Source organism: Otolemur garnettii, unplaced genomic scaffold (assembly GCF_000181295.1).
Source record: "Otolemur garnettii isolate 467f Iridium unplaced genomic scaffold, OtoGar3 scaffold00044, whole genome shotgun sequence".
NCBI lineage: Eukaryota > Metazoa > Chordata > Mammalia > Primates > Galagidae > Otolemur > Otolemur garnettii.
Genome location: NW_003852439.1, coordinates 3,651,925 through 3,668,274, shown reverse-complemented (window position 1 = coordinate 3,668,274; position 16,350 = coordinate 3,651,925). Strand labels below are relative to the sequence as shown.

Genomic DNA, 16,350 nt, shown 5'->3' with positions numbered 1-16,350 from the left:
CACACACACACACACACTATAGATACTGATTATGGGATAACCACAGAAGCAGTGGTTATCTGGAGTCCACATGCCCACATACCATGTCTTCAAAACCATTAAAGTAATCCTCCTGAAAGAGATTTCAAAATTTGCTCAAATTAGAAAGCCCTATAAATTTGATTTGAAGTAGCAACAAGCTGTTTGTGTGCTCAGTGTTGGAGATCTCTGTAGTTCATTATTTTTTGGTCCTCTCATTCACTGTTCATTACACAAACATTGCATGAGTGCCTACTGTGTGCTAGGCACAGTTGTAGACGCCAAGGAAGAGCAGAAAACAAAGCAGGTAAAGCCCCTCTTCACACAGAGCCTGGGGAGACAGGGAATAGGGACCTCAGAGGCAATGCTCAGACAGTGCTTATCACCACTGGGAGGGAGAAAATAAAGCAGTGGGGGTAACAGAGAGTGACTGAAGGGAAAGGAAGGGATCAGGGAAGGACTCTCTGAGGAAGCCTCAGAGATAAGGGGCCAGTTGTGCAAAGATAGGAAGGAAGAGGATTCCAGGGAGGGCAGATGGTGCCGGCACCGTGGGTGGGCTGAACAAGGCAAGCCTGGAGGAAGACGGGCTCACTCAGATGCTGGTGCAGTAGGCAGCTCTTGGAGGAGGGTGAGTGGGACAGTCTACACGGTCTCCTGGCTACTGGGCGGAGAATAAACTGCAGGCACAGAAGTGGAGGGAAGAAAGCAGGTTCCTGCAGGTCACAGCCACACACACCCCGCTGGCCCATGGGAAGGAGGGATCATACGAGGTCTCTCGTCCCTGGCGTCCAGCTCAGAATGATTTTAGGAAACCAAAGTTGTCTCTTCTCAGGAAAGCCATCTGAACTCCTGCAAATGATAGGCAATGCTGATGGTCTCTCCTTTTTCCTAGCAGAGGATTGGGCAGCTCCAAAGTCTGAACTCCATTCTTGCTCAGAACATTTGCACTAAATGGAGGTGTATGAATTGGAAAACCAAGGACCAAAGTGGAAACCAGCTATGCCTGTTGAGTGGCAGGGTGTGTGTTCCTTTGGAATAGCTTGCAAGCATTCATTCCATCCATTGTTTTCAAAGCACACAACGTGTCCAGGCAGAGGCCCAGTGGTTTAATGAAAGAGCAGAAGGTCCTATATGATTCCCCCAGACCAGGTCCAAGTTGCTGTATGATCTTGAGCAGGTGACGTAATTGGAGCTTCAGTTTCTGCATCTGTTAAATGGGTACATGAAGTCTCACAAGCAGGATCCTGGCCTTTTAGAGACCTAGCACCCTAGTTCAGGCCCGGTGGTTTCAGGATTCACTCTCCTGTTTCAGGTCGGCACTGACTGGGATGCCAAGGAACGACTGTTTCGCAACTTTGGGGGTCTCCTGGGGCCCATGGATGAGCCGGTGGGTATGCAGAAATGGGGGAAGGGGCCCAACGTGACTGTGACCGTCATTTGGGTGGATCCCGTCAACATCATCGCAGCCACCTATGACATCCTGATTGAGTCCACTGCTGAATTCACACACTACAAGCCCCCTTTGAACTTGCCTCTGAGGCCCGGGGTCTGGACAGTGAAAATTCTCCACCACTGGGTGCCGGTTGCAGAGACCAAATTTCTTGTTGCACCTCTGACCTTCTCCAACAGGCAGCCCATCAAGCCAGGTGAGTATTCCCAGGGTCTCTGTGGGGGAAATACTCCATCGCTGGGGCCCTCGAGGATCCTTGAACCTTGGCAGACAATGCTCCTGAGAATTGGGCATGTGACCACCTTGCAGAACAGTGCTTCTTGCCCTCAGTGTCATTTTTCCTGCTCACTTGTTCTAGAGAACTATCTAATTCCCTACCTGCACGCTCAGGAGATGTCACCTATCTACTATTAATACTTATTTATTGGATTCCCATTGGACTTCCAGAAGGCCTTGATCATATTTAGGACAAGGTGGGAAGTAAACCCAGGCAGATACTGAGTTATAGCAAATCTTAATTTACTATTTAAAATATAACTAAAATAAATTCTATTCATCAGAAATATGATACACTAGGTAGAAAGATGAAGCGCATGCTAGTGGGAGATATTTGCTACACATTTTTTTAAAATACTCATATCTGGCCCATAAATCAAAGGTCAGCAAATACTATGGGCCACAGAGCAAATCCAGCCCACTGTTTTTGTAAATATAGTTTTATTGGAATGCGGTCATACTTATTAGATGCTGCTTGCTTCTGCTTTGGGAGTAAAATGGCAGAGTTGAATAGCGTGACAGAGACAGCATGGCCCACCAAGCCAAAATATTTAATCCTTTATTAAATATCTAATCTTTATTAAAAAAGAAAAAAAAAAGATTGCCAATCCCTGCTATAAAAGAGAGAGGGTGGAAAAGGAGAGAAGGTGAATGACCCTCACACATGTAAAAAGATGCTCAGGCTCGTTAATAATGAGAGAAATGCAAGTTCAAAGTGAAAAGACATTCCATGTCACACCCACCATACTGGCAAATGTGTACGGTTAAATAATATCACACGTTGCTAAGGTTGGAATATAATGGCCATGTGCCTGCTGGTGGAAGTGTGAATTGACAAGGCACATTTCTAAATGGTTTAGCATCTCCTAGTAAAGCTGAGCTTACACAAGCCCTCCCACAGAGAAATTCCACCTGCAGGTGTCGGCCCCAGAGCAGGGTTTTTCAACCTTGTGTATCTCACGACCTACTTGAATCTGTGGCACACTTAAATTCTGTTGATCAAAAAAAAAAGTAAAAGAAAAGAATATACCTACTTTGCTTTGAACTCCTTTCTAAAATAATTTAATTAATCATCTTTAAAAATGTTCGCCGCACACCTAAGATCCTCTCACGGCACGCTGGTTGAAAATCACTGCCCTACAGACATGGGCAAACATATTCATACAGGAATTCTTCATAAAAACACAGAACTGAAAACAGTCCAGCTTTGGAGAAGATAAACAATTTATGGTCTGCACAGCAGTTCGCTATGCAGCAGTGAACATCAGTAAAGCTCAGACTCACATTGGCCTGGGTGAGTCTCTCAAACATAATGTTGAAGGGGAAATATTACAGAATAAATCCTTAGGATGCATTTATATTTAAAGTTCAGAAAGAGTCCTGGTCCCCTGGTGTGACAGTTATCATGTTTGCTTTAAACGCAAAAGGTCCTGAGTTCGAGCCCTAGTGGCTCGGAAGTGTTACTTGCCTTTCCAGCTGTGGCAGCCTCTATATAAGCACATGCTTCTTGCCAAGGATCTCCTCCATTCCTCTCTGGAAGAGGAAAAGGGGAAACCCAAGAAGTGCCTGGTGTGCCTAGTTCCTTCTTCATAGACGTGCAATGCCCAGGATGCTCTAAAATCACGCCGGGGGTTAGCCACCCATGGTTTTGTATGGTGGTTACTCTGCCGTCCCCTGCCAACCTGCAGGAGGAAAAGCAATGCTTCTAGGAGGAGTAATCCTTCAGAAGGAAGCCGGCTACAGTAGAACCTCTGTAAATTGACCACCCAAGGGTCTGTAACAAACTGGTCAATGTAAGGAGGTGGTCACTAACAGATCTCTGTCTGGTCTATGAAAATTAGGTCAGCTTGAAGAGGTGGTCAGTGTAGGGCGGTGGTCGACTGTGAAGGTTCTACTATATATTATTTCAGGATACATGTGTCCCTAGAAATTCCACCTGCAGGTATAGGCCCCAGAGCAGGGTTTTTTCAAAAACAGCTGTGCAAAAATGAAGGGAATCATTAACATGAAATTTGGTGGTTTCCACTGTGTCTGGAGAGCAGGGAGTTGTCTGTCCCCTAACATGCCTGGTTTGTTTTTCTTTTTCCCCAATTCAGAGGGTTTCCTTTCAGGCTTCCTTGTCCCCCTTTCCCACTTTTTTTTTTTTTTTATCAAGGGGAGTATCTTTCTCCCTACTCAAATCCTACCTCCGTGAGTAACCACCGTGAACAGTTAAGCACACCTGCTTCCAGAGGTTTTTCAGGTTGCATAGTTACGAAAGAGACTACGTGGCTCACAAAGCCAAAAATATTTACTATCTATCAGCAAATCTTACCACACATCATAAAACACAAAAACTTCGCTGAGTTTTTAAAAATGGAATAATAACATTTTGTACTGAATCTTGCTTTTTTCACTAAGTCGGTGTATATAAAGCCACCAGCTGCATCACATTTCACTGGGTTAAGGAAGTGCAGTCTGTCAGCTCCCCCATCGGTAGAGCTGATGATGATGAAGATGCTGTAATGGTAACGCTGCAAGAAAGGTTCTTAAACATAAAATTGTGCATATCCCCTCAGGGACAGCACCAGACCCCTAGCAATGAGATTTCTGTGAGATTTCTGGATCTCTCGGTATTTGGAATTGTTCATCTTCGTCTAACAGATCACAAACCCCAAATCCAGAAACGCATTGCAGCCCGTGTTGGCTGAAAAGAGCTCTTGATTAGGTTACATTTAGGCAATGATACAAGGGGAGGGAGACACAGATGCGAGGAAAGGAAACCAGTGGTCCTAGGAAAGAGTCTTGAAGTGAACCCTCTGGGCTTATGCTACGTAGTCTCTGTGCTGAGCGTGCTGAGCGAGCAGGAAGATAGACACCTGGTATTTCCTTGAGATGCAAGCCTGCTCCTCCCTGCCCACCGTGAACCAGGCTAAAGACAGGTGCACCTATAGAACAGAACAAGGGGACATTCCTGAATCCCCCTGCACCCCTGCAAAATAGCCCAGGATCATGCCTTGGGTCCTGATTTTTCCTACATTTTCTTCTGGAGTTTCTAAGGAAGGCAGGGCTCTTTTCACCCATGCCCAGGATGACCCAAGGGTTATTTTACCCAACTGGGAGCGGCCCTTCTGTCGTCGGTAATTGTATTTGTTAACAGTGTTCCAATGACAGGGAACACGGAGGTGGGAGCAATGCAATTTGTAAAATGATTCATCAAGCGTAATTTGCTATTGATGCATCCCTGGTAATCTCAAGAAATCTGATGAGGTGGAATTGAGGAAAATTTAATTATAGAGACGAGCATCGTGAGCTGATATTGTAATAGCATTTCCCACATTAACCTCATTTCTCATAAGGGTTTTTGCATCTACCACAATATTTGGTTCCCAGTGTTTCAGTGTCTGTGAGCTGCTCCTTTCACTTTGACTGTTGTGCCTTTTGTCAGTTTGCGTATCTCCCCGCCCACCCTACCCCACAGCTTCCCACTCTGCAGAATGGAGGCGTGGAGAGGCTCTGGTGGAGGACAGAAGACTGCGCCAGAGACAGAGGCTGTGGTCTTTCTGGCAGATGTGGCCGGAGCTGCCACTCTGCCCACATTGGAGAGAGGTGGGCTAGGACCAGTTTGTAAGCACAGTGTCTCGTAACTACTGTGAAAGAGAGAAGCCTGGCTAACTCCCAGCTAGGCAGAATCTATGTCCAGCGCATATGCTCTTCCTCCATTCATCCCTCTCCAAACCAGAAAGCCCAGCTCCTCCATTCCCTGGGGCCTTGGGCTTTGAAGGAATACCATTCTCATCTGTGTTAGTGCAGGCATATTTTGAATTCAGCTCGTATTCTCATTGTTTTAAGAGAGGCAGACATATGATCTACTTCCTTTTTCCTTACCCAGGACCATACACGTTAGAAGAAAACAACCCGAAAATTACCCTGGCTCTCGTGGTTGCCACTGGTGGTGGCAGCTGCTGTCAGGAAGCGTTATCTTCCGAACACTGCACTGTCTCGGAGGGAAGTTTCTGCTAACCCTACCTATCTTAGCTGTAGCCACGCCTGACTTGATACAACACAATTTACATGGCTTTACGTGGTTACTCATTGTCCCCAGTCTTTTTTTAAAAAATAGATGCTTGCATTTAGCAATAAGATAGGCAATGAGTGGGGACTTCTTCAAAAACAGAAGCATTGAGCTTCTTTCCTTCACCTGAAACTCTTACAGTTTTTGCTTCCAAATTTTGAAGCCCTGGGAAGCAATACTATCCCTCTTATGTACACATTACTATACAGTTTATGTAGTACGTGAACTTCTGTTTTGAGTCTCTTGTCAGCCCTGTGGATCTCATTGGTACCAGGATGAATATGCCCGTTTTGCAGATGGGGAAGCCAAATTTTCAAAAGACGTGCTCCCAGATGAAAAAGCAAAAACAAGAATGTTGCTTTAATTGCCAGCTGGTGGATGCTTCATCTGCAGGCGAGCAGGAGAGCACTGGTTTTGGAGTCAGCTGCTCCTGAATCTATCTGTCCCCAGCTCTGTCTCTAACTAGCTGCTTCTGTTTCCTCATCTGCAAAAAGGGAATGATAAAACCAGCCTGACGTTTTGCGTGCATGTGAGGATTAAGAACCAATGCCAGCAGTCATCACTGCACCTGAGCTTTTCCAAGCTCTCAGTATCTCCCCTGTGCCATTATAAGCCCTTCATATGAGTCAGCGTGTTGGATCCTCACAAACAAAACGATGAATAATGTATTAGTACTTTATTTTGTTGGTGAGGAAACTAAGGTATAGGGTGTTGATGTCAGAAGTCACACAGGTGGCATGTGGAACGCAGAGACTCGAGCCAGTCTGACTGCAGGACAATGGCAGGAAGTGCTTCTCAGAGCTGGCATGCTGTAGGTGTTCAGCAGGGCAGAACCGTTAGAGAACTGGTTTGCCCACAGCCCGCCCGACCCCTGTCCAAGTTTCACACTTTCCAGTGCGAGTTTGTTGTGGTCATCTCATTCATCGTGTCACGAACAAGGCTTCCAGGAAGTGGAAACCCATGACTCCCCTTGCGGGATACCCAGCAGCTGAGAGCTGACACCTCGCCAGGGGCAGGGTACCCCTGGCTTTGACACTCTTTACCTGCGTGACTTGGGGAAAGGTGCTTACGTAGGCTTTCTACTGGCTGTTCCCTCTGCCTAGAATTCTCTTCCCCAGACGTTAGGTGTCTCAGCTCAGATGTCACCTCCCCAGAGAGGTCTCCCTGCCCACCCCAGCTGACATAAACACCCTGTCACTCTCTAACCCAAGAGTTGGAAAACTTCCATAAAGGGCTAGGTGGTAAATATTTTCAGCTTTTCAGGCAAAACACAAATACTTACCTGTGCTACGGTAGCACAGAAGCAGCCATACAGTAAACAATAAGCAAATGAGCATAGCTACGTTCCAGTAAAGCTTTATTTATAAAAACAGGTGGCAGGTTGGATTCGGTCCAAGGGCCGTAGTTTGCCAAACTTCTGTCCTGACTCAATAATTATTTCCTTCATGACACTTATCCCAGCCTGAAATGACCTGGTTGTTTTTCCTTTGTTGTTTTCAATCTCTCTTTCCACTAGATTGTAACCTCCTTGCCCATCTGGTTCACTCTGCTGCCTAGAATAGAGTCTGGTAGAATAGTGCCTAGTAGGCACTTAATATATACTGTAGAACCTCCAAAGTTGACCACTTCCTTATGATGACCTAATTTTCATAGACCCGACCTGTATCACATCAGTACAGTAGGCCCAGCTCCTTATGCCGAGCACCTCTATATGTTGACCAGTTTATTACCATCCCTTGGGTGGTCAACATACAGAGGTTCTAATGTATGTATATTTATCACATAAATGCCTTGCAGATCATAGATGCTGGGTAAATATGTGTAGAATGAATGCTTTGCACAAAGTAGGTGCTTCAAAATACGTATTGAATGAGTGAATGTATGTCTGTATGGACTATCAAAGATGCTCTATAAATGTGTGTCAGATGAACAAAGGAACGTACCATGCTCTGTGGAAAATGGGCTTTGTCCTTACAGACTCGATTTCCTCACCTAAATGTAAAATGGGATTGCTAAAAGGACTTCCTCTTGAAATTATCATGTCAATTAAAAAAGGCGATGCCCAGTGCCCAGTCCAGCACCAAGTATGCGGTAAGTAGATGTCTAGGTGGTGGCACTTCTGATCCTGAAACTGTTCCCTTTGGCTTTCAGAGGAGGCATCAAAGCTGCACAACGGACCCCCTCGCAGCGCCTACATGGAGCAGAGCTTCCAAAGCCTAAACCCCGTCCTCAGCCTGCCCATCAGCCCCGCCCAGGTGGAGCAGGCCCGGAGGAACGCGGCCTCCACCGGCGCAGCACTGGAGGGCTGGCTGGACTCGCTGGTGGGCGGGATGTGGACCGCCATGGACATCTGTACCACGGGCCCTACCGCCTGCCCAGTCATGCAGACCTGCAGCCAGACAGCTTGGAGCTCCTTCAGCCCTGACCCCAAGTCAGAGCTGGGGGCAGTCAAACCTGATGGCCGGCTTAGGTAGCATTGGGCATGAGTGGGCCACAGCAGGATCTCAATGGGAAAGCAGCCAAAGGGGCTGTGGGGCCTGAACCCTGGCCTCCCACCCCAGGGAGTGCCTTTTGTGCAAGGGGCTCTCCTGGCCATACAACAAGGGGAAAGGTAGGTTAGCAGGCCAAACCAGGGGCAGCCAACAACCTGTATTTGGCGAGCTGGGGGTGGGATGGCTCAGTCCCAGCGCTGTGGTTACCTCCCCTCTTCCGTTCGATCCTCAAATCCTACAGGTTCCTTGTCATCCCCTCCGATGACCCAACACGCCCCCTCCACAACCCTGACAAGTGATTTTCAAGCTTTTATTTTGAGCAGCAGAACTTTGTTTACTGAGCACAGTATTAGGCAGAAGTTCAAGGTGCAGATGAAGTCCAAGCTGCTCTGGTTGAAGCTAAGGAACATGAAGTTGGGAGGTTCCTTCTCAAAGCTCAGCCCAGTGGGCAGTCCCTTTGCCACGGCCATCTCCTAAGGTACCTCTTCAGAACCCAAGGGCTCTGCCAAACCCAGTTAGACAAGCACTGCCCAGGCCGACCATGGGTTTGCCCTCCAGCCCTACCCTTTGGATCATCTTTCTCTTCCCCTTGGCTGAGAGACCCTACACCAGTCCTGAAAGTCACGGTCATGGCCCTTTCAAGGGATGTAGCAGGATTGGGAGGAAAGCTAGGTACTGCCTGGCAGCCCTCCTCAGGTTGAGCTATTCTCCTTAGTAACCAGATGAGCAAAAAAGCCTTTTGATGTGATGCAGTCAAGTGTGACTTGCCAGTTATCGGGGGCCCAGGGCTCCCCCAGCAAGGCTGCCACATGAAATAGCAGAAACAAGGTGATGCTGTGAGTATGAGCCTCCAGTTTCCATGAGCCAGAGACGAGGGGCATGACCTCTTTGGTCCTTGAAAATGGGATCTCTGGGGACCATGGCTAGGAAATTATAGCCAAACACCTGAGCTAGACAGCACAGCAATGCCCGGCACCTGCCAGAGCCCTTCTGTTCTGAGGTCAGGCCCACAAAACCTTCTGACTCGCACCCTCAGTGCTGTTGGGAGTGACCAAACTGCGTGGACCAGACTTTTCACATCCAGGAAAAAAGCATTTCAGATTTGGGTTTTTAATTTCATGCCCTTCCTTTGTCCACAGTGCGAACAGGCCCTTGTGGACGTGCAACATAAAAGTGGAAAAGTTATCTAAAAAATTTAAAATAGTGTTATTCAAATGCTCAAGTTACTTGAAACCTGAGGGGTTTCCTTGCCATGGCCCCGGAGGCCCCCCTTCCTCCCATAATCCCATCTCCCCGAATGAAAGGGTTCCCTTGGACCGGTCATGCCCTGGTTGCCAACAGTCCTGCCCATGGAGAGCCCGTCCTCCTGCTTCTCTCCAGGGTGGGCTTGAAGGTACCTGTCAGTGTGTCACCCCATCCCTGCCCTGCAAGGCGGGGTGTCCTGTTGGCAATGGAGGACATGGAGAAGGAACATGTTAGATATTTATTATTTATATGTTTTAGTCGATGACTAATAAGTAGGTGCTGTTTTTGCAGCTTGTCAATTATGTTATCTTACTAACTAAAGCTGCCTTTATTCATAAAAGGCCCCCAGCCCCCACCTTTGCCATGCACTCCCCTTCTCTCCTACCTCCTGGTATGTGTCTCTATATGATTTCTCTCCTCCTGTGTCTGCCCTCCATGCTCCTCGTCCTCAGAGTACTGCAGGGGTGTTGGACACCATGGAAAGAAAGCTCCAACCCACATCATCTGCTGCTTGGAGGGGGTGGGGTACCGGGGGACTGCGGGAGCCTCGCTCTGCCTCATACAGGGTGTACAATGTTGGCCTCATCTGTCCCTCCGCTTCCAAGAGTGTTGTAATTCCTGAGCCACCCTTGCCCTGCACAGGGAAATGACAGACTTGGGGTAGGGGAGTGTGCAGACTGCAGAGACCTGGGGCCCCTCTGCGCCCCTCTGCTTTCTCTGTAAATGATTTCCCATTCAGTCTAACCATGGGCTTCTACATGACGATGACAGACAGACATGGGGTCCTTCTAAAGGAGATCTAGGAAGAACTGGCTAAACCCAGCCAGAGAGCCCAAGAGATGGCCACTGTCAGCAGTGGCCCCGGGGACCTTCAGTGGCTCTGTCAGAAAGTTTCTATGATCTCTGAGTGGTTTTACAGACCTCGAGCCGGAGGCCGCGTCCCCTTGCTGCCCCAGCCTCTGGCCATGGTTTCCCTGGGCTTGCTCCATCCAGGCTTCCTTTTCACTCTCTTGGCTGGCTGGCTGCCTGGGCTGTGTTTTCTGCAGTGTTATTTGTGGCGGCTTTGGGAACTTGGCCGTGGTAGATCCCTGTGTAGAGAGTGAGCCTACAGACTTCAAGACAGGGCCCCTCCTGCACCCACGACATTTCTGCCCTTTTTTCCATCCTGGAACCAGTGGAGAAAGACAGAGCTGACTTGCTGTGGGGACCCTCTCGTCCCCCAGAGGCTTCCCTCCCCTCTTGCAGCTAGTTCAGTATGACCCGGTCTCCCCTGTTTCAGTCCAGATACGTGTAATCATTTTGTAGATGTTACGTTTGGTAAAAAAGTAGAATTCCAAACAAAGCGCAGCTTGATTGGAGAAAAGGGATGTTTTCCCAGGGAAAATAGCATAACTCTTCCCTCCCCTAACCTGCCTGAGGGCCATGGTCAGACAGCCTGGAGCTACGGCTGCCTGGAGTTTTCGAAAGCATAAAGCCACAGTCTCAGAAACTCCAGCAACTGTGGGCTGAGCCACTGACTAGATCCTGGAAATAAAGGAAGACTTAGGAGGTGGAACTCAGGTGTCAGTTTGTGGAGCAAAGGTAACATTCAGTATGTAGACTGCTGAGCTCTGTATGACTTCCCGCCCACCAGTGACGTTCAGACAGAAATGGAGCTCAGGAGACAGCAAGCCATCCCCAGTCCCACTTCCCTGGGCAGCATAAAGCGGTTTCTTAGGAGGAAGTGAGCAATTCCCAAGGACCTCGTGTTTTAAGAAGTACACGAGTTCCTCCCTTTGGTTAAAAGGCTTTTCTATTTTCTGGTGGGATCATGAGTTCTGGCTTTAGTTCTCATTGTTGGTTTAACTTTTTGAATGGAGTTTTGAGAGGACAAGCAAGACCACAGTCCCAACCGAGAAGAGGCACCTTGCAGCCACTCTGGGCACAAGCCTGGGTGTGTGAGCACCATGCTTCCTTCTGGTTGTCTGTTTGCACTGAGGCGACAGTGGCTAGACCCTCAACTCCTCCAGGAAGGTGCAGAATAGAGGAAAGCAGTGGACACTGGGTGTGGCAGGTGACAAAGAGCCCTTTCACGACCAAGTCCACTGAGGATTAGGGACACCACTTCCCTAGCAGCATGGGGGCAGGGAAGGAGACTAGAAACAGCTGTCAACACACTCAGCTTTAAAGACAGCAAGGTAGGTCTGCCCGATCAAACCACACTCTGTGGCAGGAGTCCCAGATGTTTACAAGTCCGGGACACGGATTGGTGTAAGATAGGAGGGAGGGATGGGGACCATGGGCCCTTAGGGCATGCACGGCCCCGTCCAGAAGGAATAGCAGCCACTCAGCTCTAGCCCATTGCATGGGGGAAGGGAAGCACAGTGTAGTGGATGGTAAGGGAAGCTGGAAGTCCAGACTTTTATTGAAAATCTGAATTTTCAATATCAGTTATTTTTTTTTCTTTTAACTCACTGTGGTCAAAAGAATTCCACAGTTCTGCTTGTGCACTGCCAGCAACCTCTGCTCTCTGGAGAGGTAGTTTAAGATGAAGTTAGGCATTGCCCTGGTGAAGGAAGAAAAAAACCCAGCATCAGGTCAGAGCAAGAACAATAATAGCTCATGTTGAACTCTGAGGGGAATGGAGACCTCCTGGGAGTTATTCCCCTCCCGAAGAGACCACCCCACAGAGGAAGACTGGCTTGTTCAGCTCTCCTGATCCCAAGACAGTTTGTGCTAAAGAAAGAAAGAACAGAATTTGGAGATCTGGACCCCTCAGACATGCAGAGGTTCACATCTTCCTGAGGCCAGTCCATCAAACCAAAAATGGCAAAGCCAGGGTCTGGGTCCTGGGGGAAACAGCTGGGCTTTCTCCACATCTCAAGTTTTGGCTCCCATCTTGCCACTTGTCTAGAAGCCTCTTCTGAAACCACACGGAGCTGTGCTGGCTCTCGGGATGTCCTCTTAGCTTCTGCCTCAGTTACCTTACTTTGCCCATGGGTCTACCCCAGGCGCTACCTCATTGTGTCTGCTGAGAAGTTTACCTGGGGGGTGGCGGGGGGGAATAAAGGTGTCCAAATCTGCTTGAGCTGAATGTACAATCTATGCAACTTCTCTTTTTCTTTCTCTCTCCCTCTGCCTCTCGGGCTCTCTAACTTAGAAGTATTATTTTTCTTACCTTGCAAACGAGATACTGTATAGGACCCTCTGAAGACTGAGGAGGGCTTTCATGCGCCACCTGTGTCTGCCCCTCACGTTGTCTTTGGTTCTGTGCTTGCCAAGCCCCATGCAAGGAGAAAGTGGCCTCTCTTCCCTCTGCTCTTGGCTGGGAATATTCCAACTGCCTCTGCCTACAGACACCACCAGGAAGCAGATTCTGCACCCTGCCACCCCCACTCTTAACGCCATGTAGTCCATCCGCATTTTCCCCCAACTTGCTTCTCCCATCCCCCCTTCCAAAAACAACAACAACAACAACAACAACAAAAGCCTTAGGTTTCTCCTTTTTGAAATGTGGCCTTAAAATTATTTTTCGGGAAGCTGGCCGTCCTCACATCTCCACCCACATCACAGAAGAAAGAGCACCACGAAGCTTTCGTGGCAGCCTCATAAGCCAGGGGGCTGCCAGTCTATAGTTGCAGATGCGATAGGAATTGCTTACAGATGTCATCTTTAAGAAAAATGTCCTTGTATTTTTCCTATGGGCAAAATGAAGGGTTGGGTGTTCATCTAACCCTTAGTCACCCCCTGAAGCACTCTCTCTTCGAGGATAGTGTCGCTGTAATAGGCTGGCTTAATTCCATGCAGAGTGCTCACGTTGGGTTTGGGCTTTCTAAACCGTCCCTCTCCCCAAGACTCGGTGACTTTATGTACTTCATTCAAGGGTAAGTCAGGAGGGTTTCTCAATTTATCTCTTTGTCCTTCCTGCCTGGAAAGTGATAGCACTAACTATTCCCAGCAGATGGGTAGTGTTCTCCAAGGGATCACCCTCTGCCTACCTTCAGACTCTATCCTTAATCCTTCCATCGCTCCAGTGCTGATGAAGGCCAAAGACAACCCCAGGGTTTTCATAGGAAATTCACTGGAATTGAGCGCAGTCGTCTTTGTAGTCCTTTTGTCTTTTTTTTTAAAAAAAATATTATGATGTTGTCAATAGTGTTTGTTTGGGTATTTGTTTTAGAGGCCTCACAATAAGTTATTACCGTCCCCCTCATTGTTTTCAAAGACATGTGGTGATATAGTTTTTAAAAATAACTATTTTGTTATAGATCATAATATGCATAAAACTGTACAGGAATATTTTGTAATGTATTGATTTTAAAAAAGAGAGAGATTCTGTAAATACAGTTTTAAAAAAAAAAAGAGAGAGAATTCAAATGGCACACACTGAAAGATGTAGATATTTTGCTATTTATTTAAAGGAGTATTTTAAAAGATATTGAACTATCTGAAATTGACCAATAAGCAAAGTTTCAACCATCCAAATGCTTTTCTTCGAAGTAGAATGTGATTCTCGGCAACGATTGCATTACCTGCCCATTTTTGCACCTTTTCTGTCTTTTCGTTTAGCAGAAAACAAGAACAACGACAACAACAAAATTGTGCCTTAGCTGTATTTTTTTGTCTAGGGGAGTTTATTTCTGTCTGACAAAGCAAAATTTTTTGCAGAAAACAGTGGATGTATTAAATACTGTATTGTACCAAAAACACTGCAGGTGTACATAGATGCTTTCTGTCATACTGTGTTTTCAGATGCAGAATTTTAAAATTAAAGAAAAAAATACTGTCTTTACGGAACAGTGGCTGTATGGCTTCTTTTCAGCAATATTGTGTATCTTCACACTCTGTCATCTTCACGGTGACAGATAGGATGACTCTACAATTTATCATCCAAACTGGGCCATGTTTGAGAGTTCAAGAAGGTACCAACTGGATGCGATGCTAGGGCCACAGGCATAAACTGGGCTTCTCCTGGGTGTGAGGATATAACCCCTGCTGTTATCTCCCTACTGGGCTATTGCAGCACCCTCCTATAAGTGATGCATTGCCCTGGCTGAGACAGAAGTTTTTAATTTTAAACCCTTATGGAGTAAAGGATAGTGAGAAAGAACATGCACCCCAAATGGTTGCAAATGGTTTTCTGTACCCACTTGGCTGGATGATTCACAAACCTGTTTCCTCCTCCTCTTCACCAAACTGCTAGACTATTTTCCCAGAATTCCTTGCTTTTAGCTTTGGCCATGTGACTGACTCAAGCCAATGGAATGAATGTGCTCAGGGCACCTCTAGCTTTGGCTCATAAAACCTCCCATTAGACTGTCTCTCTAAAATCAACTTAAAATATTTTAATCCTCTTGATTTTGTGCATTCATTCAGTGGGCCTGTTCTGCTCTTTTTAGAACCTTCACACAGCCTCCATCTTAAAGAGAGGCAGTGTCAAAATATGGGAGAATCCTGGGCCACTGAATAGCCACATCCAAGGCCACCTGACCAGGGCCACTCCTACTGACTATGACATGAAAAGAAATAAGCCATTTTTAATACAACTGAGAATTTATCTTTTAAAATAGAAGATAAATGAATCTATCTGGAAACAGAAATTCAGATGTTTCTCCAGGAAAAATCCAAATTTTAGCCCCTTCATTGATAAGTAAAGATTCAGGCACCAGGTGGGTGAAGGGATTTGCCTGGAGCCACACATGGTCCTCATGGCCAAGTCTGGAACCAAAGTCCTAAAGCCATGTGTGGTTCTCATGGCCAAGTCTGGAACCAAAGTTCCCTCTCCCCCAGTGAGACTTTGATGAGTCATGGGGAGGGCCAGTTCCTCTATTCCGAGCTCCTGCCATGTCTACGTGTGCCTTCCGAGGGCTATGGCCAAGGCTGGGAGTGCCCAGCTGGCTGGGTTGTAGAGATGCCTCTAATTTACTCTACAAAGTTTTTAAAATCAGAATGGCACTGAAACAGGATTTTAGCAAGCAGAACAAAACAAGCTAGATGGCTTCTCCCCGGATACAGGGGCCAACGCAGGGAGTTGTGTCAGCTTTAGTCTCCTTAAGCTTGGCTGAGGAGAGAGGATGAGTGACTCCATATTTAGAAAGATGGATACAGCCAAGATTCATTTGCCGAAGTATTTTTCCAGCCTGGCCTGATAGCCAAACTCCCCCTCCTCTTACTTTTGAGGCCCAAAGATATGCCTTAAAAAGAGTTTAGGTGCAGGCGGTGCCTGTGGCTCAAAAGGGTAGGGCGCTGGCCCCATATGCCGGAGGTGGTGGGTTCAAACCCAGCCCTGGCCAGAAACTGCACCAAAAAAAAAAAAAAAGAGTTTATGTGCAAGGGAGGAATACATTTCTAAAAGGATAATAACTGTTTTATTCCAGTGTTCCTAGTATTCAGCCCAGGGAGTCCGGGGTAGAGGCACTCATTATTTGCTGAATGAACAAGTGAATAAGGCCATATTTCTTAATTACCAATATGAACATGGGGTCATTTTTCTAAGATGCCGTCTTTATATCTATCGTGCAATTGATAATATTTGTCAAAGCATAGGTTATTTTAAAGAAACAATAGTTTTTATGTTCAAGTATGAGATTTCTGGGCTTATTTCATTAAAATTTGGTTGGAATTTCTTGTTTTCTTGGTTTAAGTTCATTGGATTAATGATTTTAAGAGTTTTTTCCTTTCTTTTAAGGGGAATAGTTTTCCAATCAAAATTGTACATTAAACCTCAATATAAAAAAGAACTTTAAGCAATGCCTCCTGCCCCCACTAGCCAACCTGTTTGGTGGCTCCAACAGACCATGCTCTGGAATCCACATCTCTGGTGGAAGCAGCTAGGC

General features: G+C 46.8%; 1 protein-coding gene across 1 annotated transcript in view; it reads left to right on the top strand.

Moving 5' to 3' along the window:
• Positions 1–10,037, top strand: part of XYLT1 (xylosyltransferase 1) — a gene marked incomplete at its 5' end in the record, with an annotated part of 316,786 nt that extends 306,749 nt beyond the window's left edge. Inside the window, 2 exons of the mRNA XM_012805673.2 lie at positions 1,331–1,664; positions 7,950–10,037. Coding sequence (XP_012661127.1) covers positions 1,331–1,664; positions 7,950–8,272 — 657 coding nt within the window. The remainder of the gene's footprint in view (positions 1–1,330; positions 1,665–7,949) is intronic.
• Positions 10,038–16,350: the final 6,313 nt, after the last annotated feature.